This window comes from Populus euphratica, unplaced genomic scaffold, assembly GCF_000495115.2.
Source record: "Populus euphratica unplaced genomic scaffold, PopEup_1.0 scaffold1.1, whole genome shotgun sequence".
Classification (NCBI taxonomy): domain Eukaryota; kingdom Viridiplantae; phylum Streptophyta; class Magnoliopsida; order Malpighiales; family Salicaceae; genus Populus; species Populus euphratica.
Window position 1 is genome coordinate 612,811 of NW_011499845.1, and position 16,013 is coordinate 628,823.

At 34.7% G+C, this 16,013-nt stretch overlaps 2 protein-coding genes and 2 long non-coding RNA genes across 5 annotated transcripts; 1 reads left to right on the forward strand and 3 right to left on the reverse strand.

The window, feature by feature from the left end:
* Positions 1-1,214: 1,214 nt before the first annotated feature.
* On the forward strand, positions 1,215-4,684 carry LOC105126233 (Pentatricopeptide repeat (PPR) superfamily protein). Its single transcript, XM_011027076.1, has 2 exons — positions 1,215-4,055; positions 4,264-4,684. The coding sequence occupies exon 1, from the start codon at positions 1,245-1,247 to the stop codon at positions 3,903-3,905; it is 2,661 nt and encodes an 886-aa protein (XP_011025378.1). The 5' UTR covers positions 1,215-1,244; the 3' UTR covers positions 3,906-4,055; positions 4,264-4,684.
* On the reverse strand, positions 4,439-5,812 carry LOC105126180 (uncharacterized). The gene is made up of 2 exons (XR_842368.1): positions 5,050-5,812; positions 4,439-4,895 (listed from the first exon to the last, which is right to left on the reverse strand). It is a non-coding gene; the product is annotated as an uncharacterized LOC105126180 (long non-coding RNA).
* Positions 5,813-6,063: 251 nt separating this feature from the next.
* On the reverse strand, positions 6,064-11,622 carry LOC105126318 (elongator complex protein 1-like). Of its 2 annotated transcripts, XM_011027178.1 has the most exons (6): positions 11,384-11,622; positions 10,961-11,297; positions 7,745-10,805; positions 7,091-7,189; positions 6,684-7,002; positions 6,064-6,483 (listed from the first exon to the last, which is right to left on the reverse strand). In XM_011027178.1, exons 1-5 carry the CDS (start codon positions 11,540-11,542, stop codon positions 6,687-6,689), a joined length of 3,972 nt encoding a protein of 1,323 aa, XP_011025480.1. In that variant the 5' UTR covers positions 11,543-11,622; the 3' UTR covers positions 6,064-6,483; positions 6,684-6,686. The 2 variants fall into 2 exon arrangements, with proteins under 2 accessions (XP_011025480.1, XP_011025555.1); XM_011027253.1 differs by lacking the exon at positions 11,384-11,622 and having other exon boundaries at positions 10,965-11,061.
* A 2,837-nt stretch (positions 11,623-14,459) lies between these two features.
* Positions 14,460-15,382, reverse strand: LOC105126455 (uncharacterized). The gene is made up of 2 exons (XR_842439.1): positions 14,967-15,382; positions 14,460-14,842 (listed from the first exon to the last, which is right to left on the reverse strand). It is a non-coding gene; the product is annotated as an uncharacterized LOC105126455 (long non-coding RNA).
* Between the last annotated feature and the right edge of the window lie 631 nt (positions 15,383-16,013).

Genomic DNA, 16,013 nt, shown 5'->3' on the forward strand with positions numbered 1-16,013 from the left:
TAGTAACTAGCTAGTTTAAACCTTCAAAAGAAAAAATAGAATGCAAAAGATGATTGCCTGGGTAAAATTATTATTTTTAATATAAAAAAATATTTAGGTATAGTTAATATTTTTTTTTAGTAAAAAAATTATATAAAAATTAATTTAATATGATTGTTCAAGTTAGCAGATTCAAATACAATTAAGATAATCAGTGAAAATATAATTTGACTCAAAATAAATATTTAAGATGAAATTTCTTATAAATATTAAAATAATAATATATTAGATAGACTCAGATTAATCTATTAATCCGCATATCAAATTATAAGATTATAATAACCTCATAGAAAATAGATTAAAATAAATTATGAATCTAAATTTTTTTTAAAAATAATATTGAAAGATAAAATTATAAAAAAAATAATTAAAAAAACATAGAAAAATGACCCAAATCAATCTGAGTTAACTTGTTAAACCGTGACCCAACAGAATGCAAAATTTTCTTTAAAAAATTATGAAACTTAATTCTCAATCAACCCAGTGTTGAAAAATAAAATTAAAAAAATCAATAAAAAACTCAAGTCAACCTATATTAACACGTCGAACCCGTAACCCAACTCATGAGATGAAGATAACCTCACAAAAAGAAATTTAAAATAATTCACAAAGCTTAATTATATATTAACTCAATATTAAAAGATGAAATTGAGAAAAAAATTATATATAAAAAAAAAACTCGAGTCAATTAAATCAGCCTATTAAACTCATAGTCCAAGTCACAAGACTGTAATAACCCCATAAAAAATAAATTAAAAAAATTAGTTTTTTGCTAATGAAAAATCAATTAAAAATAAAATAAAAAACAACTTGAGTTAATTTTTAAAATTTATGACCAGAATAATGAGACGAAGATAATCTTATAGAAACAAACTGAAAAAAATTATGAAATCTGATTTTTAATTAATTCAATATTTAAAAAAATAAAAAAACAAAAAAACCGAGTTAATCAAGTCAACTTGTTAAACCTGATATTTAAATTATAAAATTAAAATAACTTCACAACAAGTAAATTGTAAATATTTATAAAATTTAGTTTTTAATAAATGTAATATTAGAAAATAAAATTGATTTAAAAAAAAAGAAAAAAGAAAAAAGAAAACCACCCAATTCAAGTGTTTTAAGATGATTAGAGTAAAATCTTCTTTTCTTTTAGTTTTTCATGCTAAATCAAATATTGTCCTTTGTTATTACCACTTCTCCGTATGAGACATCTTCAACCACTAACAATGAGCAAACATGCGCTACCCTCCTCGCGTGGATTCTTCCATGAACTCGCGTCTAGAAATAAAGCTCCTATTTTACCCCCAAACCACATTCGAAATTACTCCAACTACGTTAGCCTACTCTCCTCATGCAAGACGCTGAACTCTCTACTTCAAATTCATGCACGTTTGACAGTGTCAGGCCTTCAAAATGACCATTTAACTAATGCCCACCTCATCAAATCTTACCTATTGTTTCTGAAATGTAACTTTGCTCGCTTTCTGTTCGATTCTTTGCCAAACCGAAGTGTCATGCTATACAATTCAATAATTAGAGCGTATTCGAGAACAAAAAATCACCAAGAAGCTATAAATATATACCATTGTATGCTGAATAAAGGCTTGGAGCCAGACAAGTATACTTTCACCTTTTTTTTGAAAGCTTGTACTGGTGCATTATACTTTAAAGAGGGTATTTTGGTACATAAGGATATAATCGTTAGAGGATTAGAGCGTGATGCTTTTATTGGGACTAGTCTTGTTGATATGTATTGTAAAATGGGTGATTTAAAGTTAGCTAGAAAAGTGTTCGATAAAATGCCTGAGAAAGATGTTGTAGCTTGGAGTGCAATGATTTTGGGATTGTCACAGAGCGAGGATCCTAATGAGGTATTTGGGTTCATTAGGAGTATGCAGTTGAGTGGAGTGGAGCTCAATTTAGTTAGCATTTTGAACTTGGTTCCTGCCGTTTCGAGACTGGGTGATATTGATGCCTGTAGGTGTATTCATGGATATGTGATTAGAAGGGGTTTTGATGCAGTTGTTTCGAATGGTTTGATTGATATGTACTCCAAGAGTGGGAATATAGATGTTGGTCGCCAGATTTTTGAGTATATGCCAGACAAGGATAATGTTTCATGGGGAACGATGATGGCAGGGTATGCACATAGCGGATGTTTTCTTGAGGTTTTGGAGTTGTTTGATCGTGGGAGAGGAGAGAATGTTAGGATGAATAAAGTATCTGTTACAAGTGCTCTTACGGCTGCTGCAGAGATGAGATCATTAGGGAGAGGTACAGAGATCCATGACTTTGCCAGACAACAAGGGATAGATTCAGATGTTGCAGTTGCTACTCCTATAATGACTATGTATGCTAGATGTGGAGAGGTGGACACAGCTAAGCAGTTGTTTCAGGGAATTAAAGGGAGGGATTTGGTTGCCTGGTCAGCAATTATAGCTGCTTTCGTTCAATCAGGGTATCCTCAAGAAGCACTGTCACTGTTTCGAAGTATGCAGAACGAAGGTTTGCAAGCAAACAAGGTCATTCTCTTGAGTTCTCTTCCAGCTTGTGCTGAAGTATCATCCCTGAAATTGGGGAAAAGCATGCACTGCTGTGCTGTCAAGGCCAATGTTGATTTAGATATTTCAGTTGGAACAGCGTTGGTCTCCATGTATGCTAAATGTGGATTCTTTGCTTTGGCACTGACTCTATTTAATAGAATGCCATTTAAAGATGTAGTGACATGGAATGCTATGATAAATGGGTACGCCCAAATTGGTGAACCATTTCCTGCATTAGAGATGTTCCATAAATTACAGCTATCTGAATTACATCCAAACTCAGGAACTATGGTGGGTTTGCTTCCAGCATTTGCTCTTCTAAATGACCTGGACCAAGGATCCTGCATCCATGGGAAAATTATAAAGTGTGGTTTTGAATCTGAATGTCATGTAAAGACTGCTCTCATTGACATGTATGCTAAATGTGGAAGCTTGTCCAGGGCCGAGTTCTTGTTTCATAGAACAGGGTGTAGAAAGGATGAGGTGTCTTGGAATGTGATGATTGCTGGATACATGCATAGTGGACATGCCAAAGATGCCTTTTCTGCTTTTTGCCAGATGAAATTAGAGAATATCCAACCTAATACAGTCACAATCGTGACTGTCGTTCCTGCAGTAGCGCATCTGTCAGCCATAAGGGCTGGCATGACTCTCCATGCATATGTTATCCGAATGGGATTTCAGTCTAAAACACCTGTTGGTAATTGTCTTATCGATATGTATGCTAAATGTGGATGGCTTGATCACTCTGAAAAGATATTCCATGAGATGAAGAATAAAGACACTGTCTCATGGAATGTTATGCTTGCGGGATATGCAGTTCATGGGCGCGGGAGCTGTGCTATTGAACTTTTCTCACGCATGCAGTACAGTGAAATCAGGCTCGATTCTTTTTCCTTCATCAACGTTTTATCAGCTTGCAGGCATGCAGGTTTAATTGAAGAAGGAAGGAAAATATTTGATTCCATGAGCAAACAGCATCAGCTTGAACCAGATTTGGAACACTATGCTTGCATGGCGGATCTACTAGGTCGTGCTGGATTATTTGATGAAGTTTTGGACTTGATCAAGTCAATGCCAATGAAACCTGATGCTGGAGTGTGGGGAGCCTTATTGGGGGCATCTACAATGCATTCGAATGTGCAGTTAGCAGAATTTGCACTGGATCATCTTGACAAACTCGAGCCTAAAAATCTGACACATTATGCAGCTTTATCAAATACATATGCTAGATCTGGAAGGTGGGCAGATGTAGGCAATACAAGATCAAAGATAACCAAAACAGGACTAAGGAAAAGTCCAGGATATAGTTGGGTTTGAGGTTAAAGATACAGATGTTTTAAGAATTTCCATGCTTGCTCTGGGTGAGAATTAAGTGCATTCTGGAATGTTTTACTCGAAAAGATGGAGAACTGTGTGCAGAATGCAAAGGAAGAGGATGCAAAACTATTTCTTATAAGCTTCATGAAGGTTAGCCATCACTCTTATCCTCACAAATTCTCATCATGCTTGGAATTTAGGTCAAACATGCTTGTTCTTTCAAATACTGAAAAATCCATTGCTAAACATGCATTTATTATTATTTAAGACTTTTGCAAGCATTTGACTTCGCATCACTACATAAACTAAATTGGACTCAGGTTGTCAAATGGCTAATGGTTAACAATTTATTTGGTAGGCGCTCGGTCAACCAAGACATATTTGGACAAGAAACCAAGACAACCTTATGTTGACATAATATCAAGTGCCACATATAATTTTCAGAAAGGAAAGACGGAGAAGGAAACATAAAAAGTAGAATGGTGACTGGCAAGATAAATTTTTTATTTTATTTTAGGACGCCTTTTGTGTTCATGAAATTCTTACTGGCTCCCATAAAGTTGGAAGAAAAAATTTGCATTCACAGGGATTGTCTAACAAGTGATGTATCATCCATGTACCCATCATCAACGTTGTTCACAACCTCGTTGGATGCAATTATGATATATTCTTGGATGGTTGTAAAACAGAGTTGATCGCACAAATCAATTTGTTGTACTATACCAATGTACAGTAACTTTTGGAACAAAAACATGCAGGCCAAGTACCTTGCTCCTTTTCTACCCAGCTTCCAGAAGACTTCCACTATTTTAAAAATTACAAAAACAATGTCGTAAGCATAAAAATGTTACAGAAAAGAAAATTGCTGCAAATAAATAGTGCCGATGTCAGATTTCTGTTTTCATCTTCTTCTTTACCAGGAGCTCCTTCAGATGGTTTTTTTTCTTCTCCAATTCTTTTCATATCATCTTGCAACTTGTTGCATAAAGCCTAGATGATGTGAAAGAACGTAACAAAATAATCACCAAAAAGCAAATGCCCAGATAGATTTCTTTGCACGCATAAAAGATTTGTGAAAGTGGACTATTTAGCGCCAACAAGAGACATTACTACATCAGGAACAGAAGAATCAGTGCATATTTACCTTTAGCCATTCGCAGTCACAGCACTTAGGAGCAGACATGATTTGCTTTTGAAATTTGGAGAAGTGATTGAAGTGTAGCGAAGAATGTGTGGTGAATGAGAGGACTTAACTCCATGAATGATAAAATGATGATCATTACTAGATCGTGAAAACTTGCTGGGAATGTATCTTGGTCATTGAGATGAAATCTGCAGATAAATAGGAGGGAAACATGTGGGGAAAATAATTTGGTTTTCAGCAATTGTAGAGACCATCAGTGGGGGGGAAATTGACATGAAACGAGGATCAATACTTGTGTACCTTGCATCTTCAAGTTTTGATTATGATAGACACAAAAATAACATCAAGGACAGTATAAAAATTATGCCGACACCCAATTACAACGTGCAGTTTACAGTTTCAATTAACCCAATTTTTGTGTCCTAAATGTTAGCATAAAAAAGCGTTGCCTAATTGATCCTGACTACATGGGCAACTGATGCTGCAAAAGCCTATATCAATTTCTGTTGCTTGCGTGGAATTCCTCACAAACATGTGCCTAATATCGATTGCTGTGCTAAGATAACTTGGTCCAAAGACAAATATCAAACGGACCTAAAAACACCAAAAAAAACATTGACAGAAGCGCTGCATCTTTTTTAATGCTTCTTTTAGGCAGCGGGAAAACCTAAATTACTTAATTTAGAAGAATCAAAACAGATGACAACGGGTCCAAATTAGCACATCCTCAACGCACTTTGCTGCCACTCTCCAGGGACTGTATGGGAACTCCATGCTTTTTAAAAATTTGATTTTTTTTGTTGAATTTTTTTTCATGTTTTAAATTATTTTGATATACTAATATAAAAAATAATTTCTTAAAAATAAAAAATATTACTTTAATATATTTCTAAATTAAAATATTTTAAAAACCAATTCAAAAAACCCTCAACCTCTCTTTTTCCATGAATCAAAGATAATTGAGCCAAAGAAATTCATCCTCCTTGTGATAATTTCTAACACGAGACGACAAAATGTACGGAATATTGCAAAGAAATCTTGAAGAATCATCAAATTCCCATGCGAGAAAACAAAGTGAATTCCCAGACACAAGCAGTGGGCAGTAGCCACGAAGGCTTTGATAACTGTTCCTAAAATAAAAAATTAGTAATAAATTAAAATGACATCTACTCCACCACTACTAATATAACAATACATTTTTTATAAAAAAGGCCGAGCCCAGCTGCGGGTAAGGAACGAACGCACATGATGCAGCTGACACAAAAGCCAAGAATAAAAAGATTAACAAACTTCTTGAAAAGAATTCCGCCCAATACTACGGCATTCCTCCATCCAAAACCATCCTAGCTCTTGATGAGCTAGCTGCCTCACGAGCAAAGCATACAGGATGAACACAATTCAGATCCTGGAACTACATGGCCAGCAATATACAACCTGCCCTTTCAGGGTACAAAAGAGTGGCATCAATAGACCCCAGTCAACATAAAGGAAATTTTTTAATAAAGGGTTATGTAAATGCAGTATATATATATATATTAACGATGCATAATAACATAAACATGCAATTTCTGTATAATATTGGAAATTATGAAACGACCACACTGAAAAGATTTTTTGGATCCGCCACTGCTTACCTCTTAAGGAGAAATGAATACTTTATATCGCCAAGAAAACGAATCTAAATTTGGGAGTTCGTTTCTCATTTTTTGAACATATTGCTCCAAATTGTGTGCCTGCTCACTTGTGATATCAGTAGAAATCGTATCTTCAGTTAGTTTGACTGCTGCCATCTGAGACAGTTGAAAATTCTCTCCAGCAAATTGGAGCTTTCTTGCAATCTCTTCACCACCAAGCATCACAAGTGTAACTAATAAAGATCTAAGCTCATGCTTTGCTCCAGCTGTTAGAGACATGCCTTTCAAATGCTCTACCAGTGCTAACTCTTCATCAGCGCTACAGTGTCCAGAAATCATTTCATGCAAGGATTCTTGACCAAGAAAGGAGGGAAAGGAATCTGGGAATCAAGGATGAAGATACATACCTGCCAGGGCGAATCTTTCCTCTTTTCCGTTGACGCCTCATGTCTCTAGCCTTACTAGTGACACTGGAGGTCACAGAAGAGGCAGAGCCCTTCCTTGTTCTGTTCATGAAATATAACAAGAAGCAACTTGGATTGGCATAAACAGAAACATTTGGATGCATGAGGAACTACATGGGAAAACAAGTAACTAAGCATGCCAACTGGAATAAGCTGACCATGCCAAATGACAGTAGCTTCAGTCTAGTTCAAACTTGAGAGCTTGTGAGAGGGAGAGAAAGATAAGGAGCAGATGCACAAAAAATCTAAAATGGTATTAAAACAGAGACGAAGAATAGGGAAGAGAAGAAATATCCAGGAAGAAACCACTCAATTGCAAGAAGAAAACAAGATGAAGAGTGACAGATATGACAGATAAATATGGCAAGGGCACAATGAAACTGACCCTCTCACCAATTCTAAAATCCCGTTTTTTAATAGTTGATGTGATTTTTTTTTTCTTTGAAGAAGAAGAAAATTAATTGAAAGGGAGCTGTCGTGATATTTATGGGCATGAGAATTATAGGACTGTAGCAAAGTGCATGCACCTGAATTGCATTCAATAATGATGGCTTTGAACCACTAAATTAGTATGATAAGAAATTCAGAAAGAGATACCCTGTGGTGTAGGCACTCATGCCACTGAAATTACTGCTAGCTTCTGAAACAGTATCGTCATCCAGATCATTCATTGACCTTTCCTCTGACTGAAGCTTTGCTGCCAGAAGTAATCTTCTCTGCCGAACAGCTAAATAACGAGCCAAGTACTTCCCTACCTTCTCCAAGCCTTCCTTGTATTCACTGATTAGTGTGCTTGCACAATCCAAAGCTGCATTCTTCACTGTCAATACCAGATTCTCTTGACTATGCATAAAAGCAACCCTCAAAGCCTCCTCCCAGTCCCTTCCACTAATTAACAAATTAATCCCGCTATTAACATCTCCCAAATACTCCAGAGCAATTTTGGCAGCCTCTCTTGGTTTACCAAGTGCTTGGAGCTCTTCAGAAAGATCATGAGCAAGTTGCATTATCTCATTTTTCCCCATTTCAAGGAGCCCAGCAACAGAAAGCACCCCACTCCAATTACCGCAAGCACGATATGCCTTCAAGGCATTTTTCAAACTGGAACAACACAGATAAGTTGTTGCGGCATCCTCAAAGCATTTCTCATCACTAAGATGATCACCCCAGGCCTCAAGGGCTTGCTTTTGTTTTGCAGGATCAGTAATCAATTGAAGACCCAGAGGAAATAATTGAGGATTTTTGTTCATGAGGTCCATACAATCTGAATAATAAGCGTCACCAGCAGAAACAATATGTCGGAGAGCCTTCTCAAACCGGTGTAACCGAAGGTCGATATTGTAGCTCATTATGAGGCTTGGCATGCGTTCTAATTCTTGTAGATAAGGAAGAAATTCCTTGGGGTCTCGTTGAGAGTTCAGTGCCACAATAGCTGCAAGGTTCAAATCATAAAGTCCCAAGGCAGCTTCGAATACAGCATCAGAATCAGATAACCACAACAGATGCTTTAGAGCTTCTTCAGCAGAAGGATAGGACATTCTCCTAGGGTCACTTGAACCTAATAATTCCATTTCACGAATAACTTTGATCCTTTCCAAAGCTTCTTCAAGCGCAGGAGGATCACTACGTGCCAGAGTGGTCAGAATACAAAGCTCCCTTGCAGGGCTTTCGGAGACTTGTTCCTCAAGAGCCTTCCTTATGGCCAGGAGCAGAGCAGAAACCTTACAGGAAGCATCAAAACCCATGACTTCCTTAGCTTGAACATCTCCACCTCCGTTTTGGTAGGGTGTAGAGATATAGTTTTTGTATAGAGTCTCCATAATGTTCTCGTTTTTTATGGAACAAATGAACTCAGTTATATAGCTCAAATTGTTAACCTGTTTGACGAATTCTGAAGCTGACTGAATAAAAGTTTGCCATCCACAATGGTCAACAATAACATTGAAATCTATTCTATGTTGTCTGACCAACAGCAGTGCATCCCTAAAACGCCTTTGGATCAAAGCATTGACAATTGAAGCAAGAACCAGCTTTCTAGGGTGAATGCTTTCCAGATTTCCCCGAGTTGTCTGTACAATAACAGCAGCAGCATCACCATGCAGGACACCAATAATTTTGGCACCTCTTTCCCAAATATTTATGAAGTTCATGTTTTCTTCTTTTCTTCTGTTACCTGAATGAACAAAGTTCTCATATTTTAACTCTAATTCTCCATGCAGTATATCACTGATTTCCACAGCAAAGAGAAAGTCTTGTTTGGTGGAAAGTATCAAATGTGTGATTACTTGATCAGCCAAATTAGAGTACAATGAGAAACTACTGCAGTTGTTGCATAGTACTTTCCCACCAAAATGCAGCCTCCCAATGTCATCAAGACCAAACAGCAAGGGCTTTAACAACCCACTGTCACTGACCTGAGCTGCACTCATCCAAGGGCAAGATGATGAAAAGCTCATGTCATCATGTTTTGTTGAACCTCCAGTTCCAGCAAAGCCCAATATTGATGCATACTCAACAATTTTTCCTCCATCAAACTGAACAAAAGCCGAACATTTCTTAGCAGGATTAGGAGCAATGCCAATCACAAGCCCTTCCAAATAGTTCCTATGGGAAATCCTTGCATGCCAGCCTGATCCAGTTACCAAACTTGGTACATGATCCTCGGAGCACACAAGTTCAATTTCCTGCAAATAGAAACCACTAAGTCCATCCTCACCCATTGAGCTGCGGGATGCACAATTACTTTGAGTGAAGCCATAATGCGAAACAGCAAGTAATATGTGAGAATCCAGCCATGTGAGGTGTACAAAGGATCCAAAACCTGTCTCAGAAATAGAAGCTTCAACACCAAATTCTTTTTCTTCAAGTTCCTCCCATGTATCCGGGTCAGGAAGTTCTACAACACCCAAAGAGCCATCTGATAAAAATGCAGCTACACTATTCTTAGAATTATTGGAATATAAAGCCAGGTCTCTTACTGCACTTGGAAATTTGAGGCTGAATAAATGAAGGGGAGGTGGCATCAGTGATAAGGAAAGTGGAGTTACAAGTATTTTGGAGCCATCAATGGCTAATGCTATTGAGTTCTCCACCACAGCAGAATTCCAGGCAAAGTTGTAGCTTGTGATCTGGCCTCCAAGGGTCCAACAAATAAACTGTAAAGGCTTTACTGGATCCCACATGAACCTCACTCCATCCTGTCTCGAGTATCTAATTTCATGTTTCAAATACCAATGATTGTTGCTGAAAAACCAGACCTTAACAGCATCGTATTTCTCACATCTAACAACAGATCCAAGAAGGTCTGAACTACAATTCCACTTAAGACTTTCCACCTTTGCATCCACTGCTTCTTTAATACTAAAAGAACTCCTCACCAGCCCATTCTTCTCATAGAAAACTATATCAGGACACCTATTCTCCACTTTCCTATCATACACAGCAGCAATTTTCGCTCCACTCGGCATCCATTCCAAAACTGCCCCCATAAATATCTTTAAATCCGATGTAGAATGCAACGCACCTGAATCACGTTCCCAAACCTTAATCCTCTTAAGCATGAGAGAAGAATCACTCGCTTCACTTATAGTCGCAAAATATTTCCCATCACCTCGCCATGTAACAGAACTCTCAAACATATCCTTGCCATCAAATTCACCTGAAATCCACAATCCAACCAATCCATGAAACCTTCAAAATCAATCTAGCCTTAATAACACAATCAAATTTTACAAAACACAATTAGCAAAACGACCACAGACGCGTGCTGAAATATGAAAACAGATAAGAGTAACAACAGAGAGAGGTCCTTACTTACGTCAAGACCAGCACCATCACCATCACCAACTGCGGTTTCATACAACAAATCCCAATCATGAGTCATAACTAGCATTTGTCGGAAACCAGTGAGGATAGCAAGCAAATCGCCGTCAGGACTCGGCGAGATGCACTTAACACCGCCATTGACTTGACCAACGATTTCAGTAGAATTATCATCAACATTATGCAATAATAAAAGACCATTTTCCGTTCCAATAATTAAGGCTTCTTTCTCCAGCAGATAATCAAATGCCGTAATTAAGTCTCCATCTTCCAATTCAATTTGATTAATCACCGACGACGCTAATAACAAGCTTTTCGATTTTCCATTCTGGTGAAACAAATAGAGAGAAATTTCTTAAATTTGTTTTGCGGGTGGGTGCAGAGTGTAAATAAAAGGAGTGAGAGAGCGCATACTTGGAAAGAAGAAAGATCAGCTGTGTAAATGAAATTGTTGGAAGAAGCGAAGAAGAGACGGTTGCGTTCGAAGTCGAAAGCGGAGAAGAGAAGAACTTCTTCTTGCGATTGTAATTCCAGATTCTGAGAGATCTCCGACTGTAGCTTCAGGTTTTTCATTTTTTTCCCTGCTGTTGCGAGCACAGAAATTCAGTGTCGACAGGTTCTAATGTTTTGTTACTTGTTAGGGTTTATCTAAACCTTGAACTCTGTTTAGTGATTCGATCAGCCTGGTGGCCGGGAGGAAACTGGCTGGGGCCGGCACGAGTGTTATTATTATGGGCTGTGAAGTTATTCAAATATGGGCTTGTTGTATTTTACTGGGTCGGCCTATGGGCCCTTCGGTCTTAGAAGATCGCTGTTTGACCAGTAGCAGTCTTGCTTTGACAGTGAAATCGGTCCAAATATTTACCATTTATTTATTCGTTTCGAGTTTTCACTGTCATGTCTCTTCATGCGGAGGAGAATTTACTTTGTTGGTAAAATAAATTTTGCTTCTTCCTTTCTTTTAAATGCATGAAATTGTTGTGCTTTTAAAATTATTTGAAAATAAAAATTAATCTTAGTTGATAAAAAAACAACACTGTTATTCTTGTTTGCTTGAAAGTTTGAGTTATATTGCAAATAATGATAGCTTGAAATTAAATGTTCAATAATTTAAAAAAGTATGGTTATTTAAAATTATGTTCAGTAATAAATTTCTTTTAGGCAAAAATCTCAACTTTTTCCAATTTGTAGTGATTTATGTTGGTGCATTCACGGTTTGCGTCCACCTGCGCATTTCTGCTTTCCTCGATTAGCAAACCAACACACAAAAAAGTTTAATGATACCATTTTTAACATAAAAAATGAAGAGAGTAAGGAAAAGCTAAAAAAACAAAAAAAACGCCGTACTTTTAAGTATGGTAAAAATTATGTTTTAAAATATTTTTTATTTAAAATTTAAAAATATATTAAAATAATATTTTTTTTTATTTTTACAAATTTAATTTTTATATGAACACATCTAAACAATTTAAAATTATAAAAAAATTAAAGAAAAAATATCAAAATAATCATCTAATTGCACTGCTAAATAATCATTACATATCTAGTATTCTAAAAGTCATACAAATTGAGTTAGTTCTTAACCATTCTTCTCCTCTCTAGAATCCTTTTCACATCTTTTTTGCATGTATTGCCTTCTATCTCCCGCTCATTAAGCATAACTACAAAGGACGTGGGATTTTTACTATGTAAGGTTTCAATGTTCATCTTCTTGTGTATTATTTGTAGATGGACACTGTAATTTTTTTAAAAATACTTGATTCTTAATTTTTTTTATGATTTAATCCTCATTAAAAATCAATTGATTTGAATATTTTATGAAAAGATAAAATTAAAAAAAATCAAAATAAAAAGAGTATCAAACTTGAATAGCATGTCATAAGTCTCCTAAAAGAAATACTTTGGTTATTGAACTTTAAAAATCACAAAAAATATATAATTTCAGGACCTCAATATTTTTTTCAATTTAATTTTGATATAAAAATTTATTTTTGTTCTTTTTAGTCCATGTTTAAGAAAAGAGATAGAAGTTATTAGATTTCAACAATAAAAAAAAAAATATTGTTAACACCGATTTAGGCTAGTAAAACAAACAATATTTGTATCAAATAGTCATATTTGTATCAAATAGTTATATTTGATAAGAAAAATTCATTACTTTTAAAGTTTATGAAAAAACAAACTTGAGGTTGGTTGATTTTTAGATTCGAGTTGATTTTGGTTTTTAAGATAGTTTTTTGAGGTCACAAATAAATTTATCACAGTTTTTATAATATCTTACAGGTGTTTTGGATTAAAATGAGTTGAAAAATAAATAAAAAAAACTTAAATTCTGATTTTCAAGCTATCATAATAGTTAAAATTTAAGCAAATCAGCTAATATATTGTTCATTTTTTTTCTAGATAAAAAAATAAGGGCCCAATTGCACCAACTTACCAGTGCAAGCTCGCGCGTGGGCTTGACAAAATGAATTATACCTATGTACATGGCCTTTATTGTTTTTTCTAAATTTTTTTTAAATTAATGGTTGTTTTTTTATGTTTTTTCTTTAATTTCTCTAATTTATATTTAAACTACCCCTTCTCCCTTTCTTTTTTTTTATTCTGTTCGGTGAGTTTCTTTTGAAGAACAATTATTTTGTTAGTTATTCATTTAAATTTAAAGAGTTGTTTTGATTTATTTATATTTTTTTAATCTTTTGTATGGATAAACTTTATTTTTGAAGAAAATTTCAGATAATATTTCTTATATATGTAGCTTTGCATAATATTTTTTATTATTTTATTTGATTAATTTAATTTATGTTTCTATTTCTATCATCATTTATTCAAATAAATAAAATTATTTAATAACCAAATTTAACAAAAATAACTAGGTGAATCTTTTAAGATTAAATATTTTGATTTACATCTATTTCTTGTATTTATTTTTAAATATTTTTAATGAATTTTTATCTATTTATTTACATACATGATTTCCAATTTATTTTATTATATATATGCATTAAAAAATGTTATTTGAAATTAGATTTTTTAAAACTACAAAAATACGTTGACTCCGATTAACCGCATAAAAAAATAACTAGTTTTAATTGAAACCCATAGGTTGTCCTCTTGTCGAGGATGCACGTTATAGATTTTTCTTTAGAGAATCAAATTCACATCTTCAGAGGGATGAAATTCAGAATCAGGAAGATAACTACTTCTGTTATGTAAATCAATGCTTATTAAAAACACAAAAACCTCGAAGTTGAGTATGATTATCCTCCCAAGGATATGATCCTATGTTAGCACTGACAATTTCCTGAATCAAATATAGTTTGATCCCTTGCGTTTAACAAGGTTCTAGTGCTTGCTCCGTTAAAAATTAAAAGCCAGTCTGTATAACATTTCAACTGAAGTAAATTTGACATTTCCCCCTCCGTTTTTTTTTAATTGTAAAAGAAATATTTGAACTCGAATCTTTTTTTTTTTTTAAAGGGGCAAACAATATTATTGAACTCATTGTCTAGAATGTTTTCACTGGGCATACGTATCACATATACTATTATTCAATGAAATCCCAGTAGCATTCAATTACTTAAGACAGATCTACCACATAGACCATTAAGAAAAGAAAATGGCATTGATGCTCTATCTTCTTCTTCAACTTCTTTAGAAGGAACGAGAGGAGGTTCAAATATGCTAAAAGCTCTATATGCTGAGGTTAGAGCTAAGATAATAAAGCAGGCAAGAGCCAAAACATGGAGAATCACTGTACCTTCATTCTATAGCAAAACTTCCCATAAGAAGAGAGGGCTTCACTCCACTGTAAGTCAGGTATAATATCTCTAAGACGGCAGTCCCAGATGCAGCCATCAATTAAGCTACAATCTGCTCAAAAAACACCAAAACAGTGAGTATAAAGGAAGTGAAAGAAAGTTCATTGAAAACAATGATTAATTTCCTCGGAAAATTTTTAAACACTGGATTTAGTTATGGAACTAGAAAGTAAAACCTGGTCAGAGACAAAGAACAGCCAAGCCTTTGTAGCAAAGCATCTGATCCATGTGGAGACAGCAGCAAGAAAAGCATAACTAGCACAGATTCCACTAACAAAAAACATGTACCTGCAAAATAATTAATTCTTCCACAATTTATCATCATACAAATACAACATAAACAAGAAATAAGGAAGTAAAATGACAAAGCTAATTTTAACGAATATTTTGCAGAAATCACTTCTGATAAAATCTCATGCATCGAATAAATGCATACGAGTAATGCTAATTTTAACAAATATTCTTGCCGAAATGACTAATAAGTGGGTATTATTAGAAGATCTCATAAATCCAAAATTGAAACTTTTGCAGGAAGTAATATACGAGGAAGAATATTTCGGTAAGATTAGCATTATCAGGACAAGAAAATGAAAAGAATATTGTTGTATTTCAAATTACCATATATATATATATATAAAAGAAAGAGATTAGAATATTGTAGAGGAAATTGCGGTTAGTTTTTAAATAATATTTTATGTTAAAATATATATTGATTATTTTTTTTTATTTTTTTAAAAATTATTTTTAATATCAATATATCAAAATAATTTAAAAACATTAAACATATATTAATTTAAAGTAAACAAAAAAATAAAATTTAATTAATTTTTTTAAAATATTTTTAAAACACACAAAAAAAAGAAAAAGATTCGGAGTCCTCCAGATAATACCTAGCAAATAAATACCATCATTGCAGCCCGTAGATAAGCAAACCCCACTGCTTCTCACTCGTCCCACCTGCCGCAGTTCCAATGCCTCTTCACATTCTTTCCATGCATGTCCTTTTCATACCAGAAGCCCGATTGCAGCATATCTGTCCCTATATAAGCACCGGTCTTATTTCAAAACGATCCTCATTCTCTCTTCCCCTAGTTTCCCTGCTGGGTTAAATTTTTTATTTCTTACTCGTAGCTCAAGTAGATTTTGAGTCACTCACGAGATATGGCTCATATGCTCAAGCTCTTAGATTGTTCTCTTAGGCTCCCTGTAATCCCTCTTAGTGT